The sequence below is a fragment of the Electrona antarctica genome (assembly GCF_951216825.1).
Source record: "Electrona antarctica genome assembly, chromosome: 12".
Classification (NCBI taxonomy): Eukaryota; Metazoa; Chordata; class Actinopteri; order Myctophiformes; family Myctophidae; genus Electrona; species Electrona antarctica.
The window spans coordinates 39,590,308-39,605,610 of NC_136793.1; the positions used below are offsets into that span (position 1 = coordinate 39,590,308).

The 15,303-nt window shown below is 44.4% G+C and overlaps 1 protein-coding gene across 1 annotated transcript in view; it reads left to right on the forward strand.

The window, feature by feature from the left end:
* LOC306934574 (AP2-associated protein kinase 1-like) overlaps window positions 1–15,303 on the forward strand; it is a 36,764-nt gene that overhangs the window by 11,914 nt on the left and 9,547 nt on the right. The window contains exons 4-19 of the mRNA XM_079517193.1: window positions 551–693; window positions 817–938; window positions 1,027–1,108; window positions 1,262–1,394; window positions 2,600–2,703; window positions 4,626–4,708; window positions 4,791–4,948; window positions 6,790–6,968; window positions 8,734–8,958; window positions 9,498–9,685; window positions 9,993–10,186; window positions 10,273–10,338; window positions 10,829–10,924; window positions 13,337–13,441; window positions 13,695–14,048; window positions 15,033–15,185. Of these exons, the coding sequence (XP_079373319.1) occupies window positions 551–693; window positions 817–938; window positions 1,027–1,108; window positions 1,262–1,394; window positions 2,600–2,703; window positions 4,626–4,708; window positions 4,791–4,948; window positions 6,790–6,968; window positions 8,734–8,958; window positions 9,498–9,685; window positions 9,993–10,186; window positions 10,273–10,338; window positions 10,829–10,924; window positions 13,337–13,441; window positions 13,695–14,048; window positions 15,033–15,185 (2,385 nt within the window). The remainder of the gene's footprint in view (window positions 1–550; window positions 694–816; window positions 939–1,026; window positions 1,109–1,261; window positions 1,395–2,599; window positions 2,704–4,625; window positions 4,709–4,790; window positions 4,949–6,789; window positions 6,969–8,733; window positions 8,959–9,497; window positions 9,686–9,992; window positions 10,187–10,272; window positions 10,339–10,828; window positions 10,925–13,336; window positions 13,442–13,694; window positions 14,049–15,032; window positions 15,186–15,303) is intronic.

A 15,303-nucleotide genomic window follows, 5' to 3' on the forward strand; every position in this document is an offset into this window, starting at 1 on the left:
AACTCATGTTGCTATGATTAGGTGATGTGATGTAAAACAAACAGTGACAACACAAACATTAAATTCTCTTTATTGTTAATGGCATTTAATGTTTGTTTTAGGGACAAGATTACATAAATTTCCCCTTCATTGTCAATGGCGTTTTTAAAACAAACATTGAACTAAATATGAGAACCAAAGAAGAAAGCAAGTAGCTCTCTCTCTGCCCCTTTCTCTCTCGGCCCCCCTCTCTCCCCCCCGCTCCCTACCCCTCTTTATCTCCCGCATATATATTGGCTCATGTGGCACACCTGTTATGCGATGCTCAGCCAATCACAGCGCAGAATAACAGACCTTCCAGCCAATCACAGCGCAGTATCTGCAGACTCAAATGTCGTCTTAATTTTTTGAGGACGCAACATCTAAAATGATTAGTTGATTATTGAATCATCTAGTATCTGGCTTTCTTTGTATGGATTACAACAGGATACTCTCTGTAATGGTCTTTTCTTTGTCCTTGAATGTCAGTCAGCCATTGTGGATGCTAAGATGACCTTTGTGTTTTGTGCAGGAGGACAGGTGGTAAACCAGATGAACCAGCGGCTGCAGACAGGCTTTACAGAAGCCGAGGTTCTGCAGATCTTCTGTGACACTTGTGAGGCTTTGTCCCGCCTTCACCAGTGCAAGACTCCAATTGTACATCGAGACCTGAAGGCATGTCCTCAATACTGAACGCTGAAAGAGCATGATGTAATATCTGATTTCACACCATGTTAACTATTTGGAATTAAGTTCCAGTCTTGTCCTGACTTGTCATTTCATATGTTCTGTGTACAGGTAGAAAACATCCTGCTGCATGACCGAGGACACTACGTACTCTGTGACTTCGGTAGTGCCACAAATCGCTTCCAGAACCCCCAGACAGAGGGAGTACCAGTGGTGGAGGAGGAAATCAAGAAGTAGGTAGCCTCCCCCGCCCCCGACCAACACCAAGATTAAACATACAAAGTACTACAATTGATTGCCTTTGTCTCTTCTGTCACTCAGGTACACTACTCTGTCATATCGTGCTCCTGAGATGGTCAATCTCTATGGTGGGAAGGTCATCACTACCAAGGCAGACATTTGGGTGCGATGGGCTGTTTTCATGACTGTTACAACTGCAATCCTACGCTGTGCCCACAGAATTATATTCCCACAAATTGTGTTAGCAAATACCCACTTCCTGGTGTCCAATTCAAGGTTATGTGTGTTGATAATATCCTCTTTCTTGTCTACCCAGGCCATGGGATGCCTGCTTTATAAAATGTGCTACTTCACACTACCATTTGGGGAGAGCTCAGTGGCCATCTGTGATGGCAGCTTCACCATCCCCGATAACTCGCGCTACTCCCAGGACATGCACTGCCTCATCAGTAAGTACACTTCACCACATCCAAAATGCTCAAGGAGGGGGGGGTGTGTGTGTGTGTGTGTGTGTGTGTGTGTGTGTGTGTGCGCGCGCAATGGTGATGTTTTGTTCGGCACCACGGAACGCTGCACGCACACGTGACTTCAAATAGACAGTCAAACGTCTTTACTGTACAGTATCGAAACTAAAAAGTTTTCTTTGGACGAATTCATCTGTTCTTCGATGGTGGAGGAGGCATTATTGTTGCGTGCAGAACAACACATAGCAGTAGACTACTGGAGTCATACTGCTGTGCTGGGTTGCTTACCGTGTATGAGAAGAACGTGCGCTCAGGTAACAGTTAAAGCTGTTGCAAAGTAGTAGCCATTTGAATTCGGCACGGTACTTGACACGGTGTGAAAATACCGTGGGGGTACTTGGTGCGTCTTGGAAAGTCTGGTGATGCAAGGTTAGGTGCGTCTTCTCTTGAATCTAGGGGCACGCGTTTTAGCGTACACACATGCACCGTTCCGTTCCGTACCTGCACGTCACATTTTTTTTGGTACCATGTGGCTGCAGGAGGGTGCCAGGCTATAGGTATGTACAACTTGTTACTACTTCTGTGTTTTAGCCAGATTTGGGATCATTGAAGCTCCACTTTGGGGTTATTTGAATGAATACATTTATATTTCATCCATCTAAATTGTGTGAAGTATAGTTTAATCAATGTATACTCCATTGCTACACGTTGTTAGCTTGATTTCCACGGATGGTGCCAATCTCGCAGGAGCGGGCGGTAATGTGCTGTAAAATCGTGTGTGTGTGTGTGTGTGTGTGTGTGTGTGTGTGTGTGTGTGTGTGTGTGTGTGTGTGTGTGTGTGTGTGTGTGTGTGTGTGTGTGTGTGTGTGTGTGTGTGTGTGTGTGTGTGTGTGTGTGTGTGTGTGTGTGTGTGTGTGTGTGTGTGTGTGTGTGTGTGTGTGTGTGTGTGTGTGTGTGTGTGTGTGTGTGTGTGTGTGTACGTGTACTAGTCTTGGGCCAATATTTGATTATATTCCACAATACTGCCTTAATAACACAATATCTCAGTGATATTGTGATATTTTAGCAGGTCTACATCATGATCATGATATTACATTTTGGATATTGGCTCAGCCTAGTGTGTACTGTCAGTTAATTCAATGAGACATTTTTAGTGTCTACCTCTAAATTATCCTTTGTTGTTGTCTCAGGATACATGCTGGAACCCGACCCTGACAAGAGACCAGATATCTACCAAGTATCCTATTTTGCCTTTAAGCTGGCTAGGCGAGAGTGTCCAGTCCAAAATGTACATGTAAGTCACTATCATCTGGTGTTAAGCAGCTGCTAATGGACTAAATCTCTGTTTTTGCACTGCGAAGCCTGGCGCAGCATTGTGCATACAGTGGCTTTAAATGCATATCATTGCTCCACAAAATGAAAACATTAGTCCATAACAAAATGCCATAGTATAGTAGCCAAGCTTTTTAGGCTTTTGACAGTTGGCTGCCTTCCATTAGTTAGGCCCCTTTTGTAATGTATTGACAAAGCAATGTCAGCACCCAGTCCTCTGAGTCAGCACTTCTCCAACCTCATCCACAAAGCAGCCTTCGTGGAATATGCAAAATCAGTCAATGCATGCAGTGAGGCTCAGATGATTTCTACCACCTTTCTCACAGATTGTTTACAAATTGTATTTACTCATCATAGATTTAATCATTTATTGCAACAAATGTAATAGTTATACTTGGCACGGTAACCGGAATGCTCGCCTTTAAACACCCTCGCCCTCATTGTTTTCCCACCGACTGATTTGTATTCTTGCATTTGTTTTTTTTTGAGAATATGGTAGAAAATACATTTTGAGTTAGGCATACAGTTGGAGGCCATCGATATTGTCCTTTTCTTTTTGCTGAGGTTTGCGTGATCTGCGCAAAAGGACAGTTAACCCATTTTGGGCGGGAACCCCTTTTGGTGTTTTAAACATTGTTATAATTTAGCTATTGAAAAATAGCAGATCTACAAGCTCATAGCGCGCCACCGAGTGGCGCGCTACGAGCTTTGTAGGTCTGCTATTTTTGAAAAATCGTGGAGGATTTAGAAGGATTTTTTAAAATTTTGAGGTCAGGCCTAAATGGGTCAAATGATATATCGGTGGCACCCAACTGTAGTTTTACTGGGTTAAGTTTAGGAATAGGCAGAGACGTAGAGTTCTTATAATTGTCAGGCCCCCCCCACCCGCCGCAGCGGGGGAAACAAAATTTCCGTTGGGTTACTTTTATTGCTGCTGCTGGACTGGCTACTATTGGCACTTTTAGATACAGTTGGGTGCCACCGATATTGTCCCTTATCATTTGACCCATTTAGGCCTGACCTCAACATTTTTAAAATTCCTTCTAAATCCTCCAGTTTTCTGAAATAAATATTTTCACGATTTTTCAAAAATAGCAGACCTACAAGCTCGTAGCGCGCCACTCGGTGGCGCGCTATGAGCTTGTAGATCTGCTATTTTTCAATAGCTAAATTATAACATAATGTTTAAAACACCAAAAGGGGTTCCCGCCCAAAATGGGTTAACTGTCCTTTTGCGCAGATCACGCAAACCTCAGCAAAAAGAAAAGGACAATATCGATGGCCTCCAACTGTATCAAGGAATTATTGGCTCTTAAAAGAGCCGTTGTGGTGGCACTGACACTAGTGCTGTCCGCCTCGGCAGGTTCTGGCGCTGCGTTGGCGGCAGGTTTAAACGGCAGGCTGGCATTGCTGTTACAGTTTTACTGAAGTTATGCTTGGGTTTAACCATTTAGGCATAGTTTACTGAGGTTACATTTAGGAATACCAGGCAGAGTAGTTACGCCGGCTGTACGCCCGAGGCGACTGTGATTTGAGGAGAACGTTCTGGTATTCCTTGTCACTGATGGCTTTGAACTAGCCAAGCACCATGCTAAGCTAAGGGAGCACAATGCAGAATTCCTGCATGGGTATACGAGAGTGGACCCAAAGCTGTGAAATTCAGTTTAACCTTAGAGCAAGGCAAGGACTCTGAATTAGAAAGGATGGGGTCAGTGGTGGAGGCAAAGCTTTGCCAGCAGCAGCATTGGTGTAGCAGAGATCAAGGAGCCATATTTAAATGCTTCAGCCTCTTGTGAGAATGGGATATGACTGAAGCATATAAATAAAAGACTCCCGTGGCCTGCATGAACTAACCTGATGCTTCATTTCTTTTCACTGTCTTAGACTTCGGCCATTCCTGCAAAGCTCCCTGAGCCCATCAGAACCAGTGAAGCTGTGGCCAAAAAGAGTCACCAAACCAAAGCCAGGTGACTGAAGCGCAGAGCATTTCAGAGTGTACTGTAGTGATCCATGAGTGTGACTTAACAACCAATCTTTCCCCTCTTACAGGCTCACAGACCCCATTCCCACCCTGGAAACCTCAATTGTACCTCGGCAGCGCCCCAAGGCGGGGCAGCCCCAGCCTATATCAGGCATTCTACCCATACAGCCCACTCTCACTCCACGTAAGAGGCCTAATGTGGCTGCAGGAGGGTGCCAGGCTATAGGTATGTACAACTTGTTACTACTTCTGTGTTTTAGCCAGATTTGGGATCATTGAAGCTCCACTTTGGGGTTATTTGAATGAATACATTTATATTTCATCCATCTAAATTGTGTGAAGTATAGTTTAATCAATGTATACTCCATTGCTACACGTTGTTAGCTTGATTTCCACGGATGGTGCCAATCTCGCAGGAGCGGGCGGTAATGTGCTGTAAAATCAGGCGTGCGTGTGTGTGTGTGTGTGTGTGTGTGTGTGTGTGTGTGTGTGTGTGTGTGTGTGTGTGTGTGTGTGTGTGTGTGTGTGTGTGTGTGTGTGTGTGTGTGTGTGTGTGTGTGTGTGTGTGTGTGTGTGTGTGTGTGTGTGTGTGTGTGTGTGTGTGTGTGTGTGTGTGTGTGTGTGTGTGTGTGTGTGTGTGTGTGTAACAGTGACACTTGGTGGTCAATAAACGCTCCCAACGTGTGGGACACACATTGCTGTCTATAGGAGTGGCTAGCACCACTCAAAAGAAACCTGCTGGTCACTGAAAAACCCACACCATCCCGCAACGAACCGGATATAGCGCACCTGGAGCATGTCTGGTCGTGATTTACTTTAGCTTATGAACACATTCATGTTATGGCTAAATGCAGAGACGTTAAAATATTGTTCCCAAAACGTATGTAGACTATGTACAAATGCATCTATTTAATAACCAAGCAGTAAGTTTAGCCGAGCCCACTGTATCTCTGTCCGTGGTGCTGTAATGACCGTATCTCTGTCTCTTTCTCGTATAAACGGGATAATAACCTGTTTTGTTTACACCTGCAACAAGCGTGCTGTCATTGCGCATATGGTGCGTCCATTATGCCTGGCTGTACTGTATATTTATAGATCACTTAATTCATTACAGAATATACACAATGCTTTGTCGGTATTTATTTATCCTTTTATTGGAAAACTAAAGAGTGAAGACTGGGGTGTTTAAGAAAAGGATACCAAAGTATTCATGTTTGGTGTTGTAAATTGCGTACTTGAGCAATGCTGTCTACGACTCTTAACCGTCGCAAAAGAACACAAACTCAAGTTGTTTGCTGCTCATGTTTTGCTGTCTCCTCCCCTTTTATCATACAACTACAGCTGTGGGTGCGGCTTCAGTTCAGGTGGATCACCACCCATCACCACCCATCAGGCAAACCAGGCATACTTAATGAACTTTTTTTTTAACACATACTGTACACTTTTTTTTGAAAAACATTATACCTCCTTATATAACAATAAGACCTGATGATCATGTTTTAGGGTGGAAAAAAATTTGCGGCACTTTTTTGTGGCTTTCACCTTTATTTTGACAGGAAATGGGGAGAGAGATGGGGGGGGGGGGTGACATGCAGTAATGGTCATCGGGATCAGGAGTCAACATTCTCATAGTAGCTGACATCCTGTATTGAGCGTATTGAACTGTTCAGGTCTTCAGCTAACAAGGCCTTGTATTCCCAGTGGTTCAGTTTGCCCATTATTAAAAGGCTGTCTAGTATCAAGGCTTCTGACATTCACTGTCTCTAGCCCTTGTCTGTGGCTAGCCTGTTGCAGGCTGCAAACGCATGGTGCCTCCCCCCCTGCCCTTTTTGTGCAGTCCACAATGCAGAGAAGCTTGCAGCACATTTTTAATTTGAGTTGAATGTTTAGAATTTGGGGCATCTAGAGTGCTCCTCCAAAAACTTGAGGCACAAAAATGGCACCCTGCAATGCAAACGCAGCCATCAAAAACCTTCATTCTCATTGATAACAATTACTGATAAAAACGCATCTTGTCTGATTTTCTTTTTAGTCTAACAATTTTTTTTAATCCTCCCTTCTTTCCAGGTGTCGGAATCGGTGTCCCGCCTCCGGCTGCCACTGCTGTACAGCCTGCTCAACAGGCTCCATCCCCTGCTGCTCAGGCCACACCTCAGACAGCTCAGGCCACACCTCAGCATCAGCAGATGTTTATGAAACAGCAGCAGGCTGGAGCTTTCTTCAGCCCACAACAGAGCAGCCAGCAGGTAGGCACACCAGCAGGGCATACAGTTTTGTTGAATACAAACGTTCATTGCTATTTGAACCTGTGGGTGTGTGAGTGAAAATGCCCTTAACACCCTGAGCGCACAGGACGAAGTTCTCCGCCCTTTCAATTAGTAACACCCAGCGCCCAGGACGGAGATTGATCAAAAGGATATTATTGATATCAAAACCGATCGCATCGCTCCATAGGCTGGGAGTGTCTGTTGCGGGACGTCATCGAAAATGTTCCCCCCCTGTTTAGCCGACGAGACCAAAAATCTTAAAACGTTAATAACTCTTGATCTAAATCATTCCGTCCAATTCTAAGCAAAGATTATGTGTAGACGGCCCACCGCGGTCCCGTCGCTAGTCGCGGTAGAATTAATCATATCTCCCGTTGTTGTCGATCGCCTCTAGAGTGTTTTGGCTACATCTAGCTGCTTCAGCCACATCCGGGATAACATCCGGTCCGTCGGTAAAAGTGCTCGGCTGCTATAAATCGCTGGGCGCTATGATTTAATGGATTAAATAACCCCGGGCGTTCGGGGTGTTAATAAAACAACGGCAGAGCTTTCTTTGTTTACTAGAGCACACCTAAGTTGCACTGCCAAAATGACTGATGGGAACTCCCCCAGAGCGGCTAGCCAACATTGAAACCGCCGAGACGTAGTGGTCAAAGCTGGAACTGCAGGCGGGCCTGCACATTTAGGCCTAGTAAACCCGCGCAGCTGGGGTTTAACATTGAGCGCTTGCATTTCCGTTCAGAACCAAAAGTTGGTTGGCAAATGCGGAAGTAGAGCGTTCTTCCGGGTGCTTCAAAATGCCACTGAGCAACTTCCATTGAAATTAATAGCAGGGGGTGGGGCTGTTGCTCCTGGTCCGCTCTCTATCCTTTAGAAGTCTATGGTCCGCCCACTGGTCCTCCATTAAGTCAATTTTAATATATAGGATTGTATCTGGTTGTTTCTAGTGGTTCTCAGTTGATATGCGGTTACCAAAGGTGCACAGCACACCGGTCCTTGTGAGTTCAGTCAACGGATTAAACACTAAATAATGAAAGAGTAGGCTTCACAAGCAAGTTTTATTGTGGACACGGAGACAGAAATTACCGTTTCAGGCATTTATATTGAAATTCTTTATTTGGGAATACCCCTTGAGATACAGTATCTCGTTTTCGAGAGGTTCCTCAAGACATTTAATATGCATTATGCACCATAAACCATTATGTGATTTTCTCCTGAGTTGAATTATTTGCATAACTACCAATAACAATACCCATTAATGACCAACTGAGTTTTTCTCCCCTTTTTGATATTTTTCTTTTGCATTTCTTGTTTATGTCCCATTTTGTTTTGGGACACATTCTACATATATATATATATTATTTGAGGGGCGCTAGCCCCTCCTATATACAGGTTTGTTTTTAGTTCAATATTTGTTTTAAAAATGCCATTGACAATAAAGATAATTTGTTTTGACACCGTTTGTTTTACATGGTCATTACATCATCTGATCATAGCAACATGAGTTAGAGCTGCTGCCATACCGAATTCCCTCCTCGATGTTGTAAGATAATAAGAGCGCCCCTCACTTCACACGGGTGTGATGTTTTTAATACTACTGTAGGTTCAGCATAGTTCAAGGAATACATGGATTAAAAATAATAAATATAGCAGCTCTATATAATGGAGGTGTATTAGAGCTACTATAAACTGGAGGTGAGTTGTGCCATCATTGTTGGTTGTGTGTGGTATTCCCGTGTATCAGCCGTTGGTGCAGAACCTCCATCACCACCATCAACAGCTGCAGCAGCAGACAACCTCTCAGGAGTCGGTGCCTCCTCTACCGTTCACTTTTAAGCCCGTTCCTGCAGCCGCTACCCTGCAGCCAGCCTGCCCTGCAGTGGTCATGGTCTCTGAAATCGCTGCACCCCATTTGACTCCCATCCCTGAGTCTGTGCCTGTTTACCATGCAGCCGACCCCGAGGCCATGGTAACCTTTCCTTCGTTACGTCTCACACTGCCGTTTGCTGCTTGATGGACGAGGGTTGCTTACTGGCTCTTCTCCTCTATTTAATGTACTCCATCTTCCCTTGCACTTGGAGTCATTTTGTATAGCATAATCACTTTCTTGGGTCATGCTCCCTGCTGTGATTTACTGTCTGTGAGTCATAAAGATGTCCTTGTTGCAATGATGTGAAATCAAATCCTTTGAAGACAACACCATATACATGCCTTTTGGGTAGCAACTAATCTAGTCTCCATGATTAATTACTTAACCAACATTGAATCATCATCCTTTTCCAGTTCTGTATGTCCTGTGTATTTTGCTCCTCTCTCTACCGTGTTCATTACCCTGATTACTGAGGAAATTAATAAGATGTCATCTTTAGAATCAAAATCGATCTTTTCTTTTGTGATCCTCTTTTCAGATATTTTTTTCCTTTTTTCTCTGGGATGTGGTGGATGTACCTTTTTGTAGAGCACAACCCACAATCTTTGTGCTTTGTCATTTCACCCCCCCCCTTGCAGACCTCTGGACCAGCCATGCACAAAGTGGGCTCCCTGACACCACCCTCATCCCCAAAGATGGTCGCAAAGAGTGGCCACAGGCGCATCCTGAGCGATGTCACCCACAGTGCTGTGTTTGGGGTCCCGGTTAGCAAGTCGACCCAGCTCCTCCAGTCGGCTGCAGCGGAGGCTAGCCTCAACAAGTCCAAGTGGGTGGAATTAACTCCTTTTTGACCATCTGAGGGATCAGTGGTTCATTCAGGGCAATAAACAGCCCATTCATGAGGCCGATAATCCCAAAGGAGAATAAATGAGCCTTTTACGGCCCTGTGGGTTCGGCACAGGAAGAATCACTTCATTCAGTCTACAAATAACTCAGTGGGCTATTGACTCAGTTGTATTAGCATACATCAGCATCTCTGTTTATACGTATGTAGCATTGACTGAGATAGATGCCTGCTGATCCGTATGTTTTTGGGGGGAGGCTGCTTATGGATGTGTTTATGCCGTCCACAGATCAGCCAGCACCACCCCATCCGGCTCTCCCTGCTCCTCCCAGCAGAGTGTCTACCAGCCAGGTGAGGGTGGTGCCCCTTCAGCCCCTCAGGGCACCAGTGCACAACCCAGCTGGAACCCCTTCGGGGACGACAATTTCTCTAAACTTACGGCAGAGGAACTGCTCAACAAGGACTTTGCGAAGTTGTCTGAGAGTAAGATCAGCACGTTCAGTGTATATATTGTAACATTGGCAGAAGGATGTGTAGTACTACTAAATTACTACTTCCTTTTATTGCAGCTAACCCAGGAGAGAAGGGCACAGGCTCCATTGAGGACCTCATTCCAGGGCTCCAAGCGTTCCCAGGTAAAGTTCACATATCCGTGTTCTTTTTCTCAATGATTAAATGTACCTTCCCAGAGCAACATTACAGTCGATGCATTCAGCTTTTACATTTCTTCTTCCCTGCTCTGCATGACTTGCATTCTTCTATGAAGGGTGTGTCGGCTCATGTCAAGTAGATATCTCTATCTTTGAACCTGTTTGACTGTTTCAGCATGGCCCTCTGGGGCAAGAGGGCCATGATGTGCGTTGTTCTCTTGCTTGTTTTGGTTTGTTAATAAGCTCCTACACAATACAATCATCACTGGTACTTGATCCATTTGTAACTCCAAGTGTACAAATGGTTCCATTTGTACACTCAGAGTTAAATAACTAAAAGATTTTACAGTGTATTGTTTTCATAAACCTCAGCTTACGTCCACCCCAATGTCCCACCATCCGTCCTTCTACTTGCTTATGTTGTCCCACTGTCCTTCCTCACATCCATTGTGTCTCTCTTTGCTGAAATATGAAGCAGAAAGATCTGCAGACATCCTGGGTTTGGATGCAGGTTCAGCGTTGCTGAGCGTCCCGGACCCCTTTAATGCCCTCTCCCTCTCCGACAGTCCAGGTAAACATGTTTATCTCTGCATTGGAGCATTATACACCATGGGCTCCATCTTGTGCCACCCTTATCCCTTATCCCTAAATGTATTTGCCATTTTTTACTATTTTTTTGAAAAAAAATAGTTCAACTAGCCGATCTACATCGAGACACTGTGAGCTTGTAAATCGGCTATTTGAACTATTTTAAAGGGATAAGGGTTAAGGGGTGGCGCAAGATATAGCCCTATGTCTATAGTTCTATACAACATTACACACCCAAATGTAACCAAATGTAACCTTAAGGCTGCATTTGGTTATATTTGTGCACTAAATTACGAATGGATAAATGAATGAACACTGAGGATTTTACCATTTCCAAGTCACATCTATACTTTACTGTGGTATTACATGTTACTACCATCACAGTACATTTAGTTATGGATGGCTCTAGTGGAAATTGTACACCTAGTGTGACATTTCTTTTTGATTTCTATTGGTTTCCTGGAAATCGTCACGTTAGCTTTATAGCTTTGGTTTTTACCCTTTTCTTCCTAACCTGTGGACATAGCAGGCCGTATCTGGGTGGTCCATTGTCTGTTCCTATGGATAAAGATGGTATAGCTAGCTACCACTAGATTGAATCGCAGTCATAGGTCCTTGCCTTTTGCGGTTGCCTAGTAACATCAAGGACACATTTTCCTTTGTTAATTGGATTACGATACAGCCGGAGGTGTCTGCTATACCACTGCTGGTTACCGTTTGCCATTCTCAGATGTTTGCTAACTGAACACTGACCTGGCCTTTTATGCTGTCGTCAGTTCTTAGCCTGTCAGCCTTCAACCTTTAGCCCTTTTGTGAGTGTGGGCTTTTATCTCTTACACACCACAGGTCTGCAGACAGCACTTGTCTGTGTGTTCGCTCAGTGGGGACTGAACTGAGAGGATAACGTGTTTAAGACCGTTGCATAATCAGGGTGTAGTAAATCCTCTTCCCTACGCTCTCACTCTTCTTTGTTTCTGTACGTACGTACACACAAACAAACACGTTAAAACATCTGCACCTGGAACACAGAGACATTTGACCGTTCTCGGCACAGCTCTCTGTGCAGGAGTTGCCACAATAAGTTAATGTAGATAAGGGACCAAACCACAAAGGGAGTAAAACGTAATTCAATTTGTGTGAGAAAGTTGTAGCTTGGCGTTATAATACCTTCATGCTCTACAGAGTTTACAGGCAGAATTAGCTTTTGTCAGTGGGGATTTATAACATTTAATCATCGGCGTTGATTCTCGACCTGTCTTCCATTGCAAAAGGGGCAAAAGGTCACATCTGCTGTGTCATGTTCTGAGGCCACGCATTCCCTGCCTCTGTCCCCATTTCACCCCATAGCAGTCACTTGAGTAAGTATGAGATAAGTTACATAAAGAAGGAATTAACTGGTAATTAAACGCATGGTCTAGTTGCACTTAACCTCATTCTTTATTATAACTTGGCCTCTTAGGTCGGTTTTCTGTCTCGTCTGAGATGCTGTGATCTGAGCTGATCATTATACTTTGCCTGTGTTGAAGGGGTTGGCACACTGTGCAAAAGCGACTTAACAAATTATGTCCCCCTGTTGTCTGTGAGCAATTGTCCAAACCTGAAGAGTTGTGAGAGTTGGCATGTGGAATAGGGGTGGTGCAGTCGAGCTGTGTTTGTCTGGCTTGTTGTAGAGAAAGATATTCAGTGATTACATAATAAAATCCTCTGTGTTAATCTATTTATTTGTGATTGACAGTGTGCGAATGGAGCCAAATGGCCCCATGGCACATTTGGTTCCGTTTTGTACACTCCCAGAGTAAATTAAAACTGAGGATTTCACTGTGTATGTGCTTGTTTGCTAAATCAAAACCACTGGAGAAACTAATGGTTTTCTGTTAAGTAGAATGTTTTTTTTTGGGATGTCTAGGTTTGAAATATTGCTGTTCTAAAGGATAGCAGGGCTTTTGTGTGCCTTGGAAAGCATGGCATTTCACCCCACTAACTGCTTTGGTTGGATATTGCTGTGGTCTGCACAATTAGCTTAATTAACTTCACTCAACACTCAACACATCAGTTTAATTTCCATTAAAAAAAAGGATGCATTCATTTGTAATTTACAAACTCGCAATATCCAGATTATTATAATTCTGTATTTTTAACCAAATACATTTACTAATATGATCTTGTGTTATGTATAATACTGTCGCTTGCCTCAGGTATCATGCTAAGATTTCTTCTTTTTGCCTGAGTTTCAGGCTTTGTTTTTCTCTACTCCTATTCCAACATATCTATGCAAAATCCTTCCTCATTTCCTTTCCTCTCTTCCCTATCCATATCCTTGACCCAACTTCCTTCCATCTCTCTTTCTCTCACTCTCCCTCCGCACTCTGTCTGCCTCTCTCTCAATGGCTCATAGAGAAGCTGATTGAGGGACTGAAGTCCCCAGAGACTTCTCTGTTGCTCCCTGACCTCTTACCCCTGGCTGACCCCTTCAGCAGTTCTTTGGAGGGCTCCGGCAATGGTACAGGCAATGGCCCTAGAATCACCTGTTAAGTCTGCATGCATCTGTCATACCTTGCTTTGCTTCTTCTCTCTTTCTCCATCTCTACATATGTACACAGTTATAACATTCTTGAAGTCAGAAGGGCCTATGGGGTAAAAGGAGTGAGGAATCTTATTAAGCTTTACATATTCACACAATAGTCTCCCTACTTACTCTTAAAACATGTCAATACTTTATCTTAATTTATGTTTTCATTCCCTTGTTTATGTAGTGACGACAGACATGTGTGTGGACTCCCTGATTCCTGGCCTGGAGGCCCCCCAAGCCCAGCGACATGCTGGCCAATCAGAGTTCATCTCCCTGATTCCTGGCCTGGAGGCCCCCCAAGCCCAGCGACATGCTGGCCAATCAGAGTTCATCTCCCTGATTCCTGGCCTGGAGGCCCCCCAAGCCCAGCGACATGCTGGCCAATCAGAGTTCATCTCCCTGATTCCTGGCCTGGAGGCCCCCCAAGCCCAGCGACATGCTGGCCAATCAGAGTTCATCTCCCTGATTCCTGGCCTGGAGGCCCCCCAAGCCCAGCGACATGCTGGCCAATCAGAGTTCATCTCCACCAGCTTACCAGGTCAGTTTCTTGCACATTATCAGCAATGATCAAATAAGAATTTAAATCTGTTTATTATAGCCATCTGAGGTTACGATCTTCTCATCTTCTGGAATGAAGGTTTTCACTCCAGGACCTTTACGGCAGAAATTGTTACTGTAATTGTGGTTGACAGTATAACATTTTCTTTCTTTGACACAGAATGGCGTCATAATCCAATTAAAAAGTCAAAAGTCAAGTTGTACGTTTTGTCACACACGTTACCGCAGTGAAATTTGTTCTCCGCATTTGACCCATCTCTTGGAGCGGTGAGCTGCAGCCGTGCCGCGCTCGGGAATCATTTGATTAGTAGATTTTGTGTGATGTCACTTTTCTTATATGCAGCCAGCTGTGTTGTCTGGAGTGATTGACAGTGTCACATAATTGCAAGTGTTTTCTTGAGACTGAAACACGGAAACGTGCATTATTGGCAATGCTGACTTTGGAAAATATAACCATGGCCTAAATACTCCTGCAATGGTTGACTTTGGAAGACCGGCCAATAGATAACACAGATTTTCTTGAGCATGTCTGTTGCCCATGAATTTGACATTGTTTTTTGTCTTCGCCAGGCTGGCCAGGTTTTTGTTTGGCTGTCTGTATTATTATATTATTCCCCAAATCACCCTGCTGGCTGCATTGGTTGCCTTCTGCTGGCCCAGTGTAGGATGAGCCAACCCTGAATGAAGTGACTTAGGCCTGATTTACACTGGCAGACAAATCTAGCCTGAATCAGATCTGTGCCACATCAAGATTGAAATCCGTTTGGTTTAAATGGTCACATGACTCATTTAGACAAATCAGATTCCAATCTGGATGTGGCTCAGATCTGATTCAGGCTGGATTTGGCTGCCAGTGTAAATGGGGCCTAACTAACTCTGTGCTCTCTCGTCTGCCTTTGTACTGTAACTTTCTTACCTTCCTAATTCTTCTGGTTTGGTCTGGCTTTGTTTCGTGTCCTCTCAGACCCTCTGGCTGGGGAGGATTCTCTGCTGGGCGATCTGTTATCTCACCCTTCCACTCCTGGATCCCAGTCTGTCTCTGCTCTCCCTTCCTCATCCTGCTCCTGTCTGGATGAGCTGGCCTCTGTGTCACTGCCCCCGGGTCAGACAGCTTCTGGTAAGATCTTCTCTCTGCAGTACCTCACAGTGAGCCTTATGTCTATCAGGTGTTTAGGCCAATGCATTCCAAACCAGACCAGACCACCAATCAATCTCCAAGCCTGTCTACAGAGTAG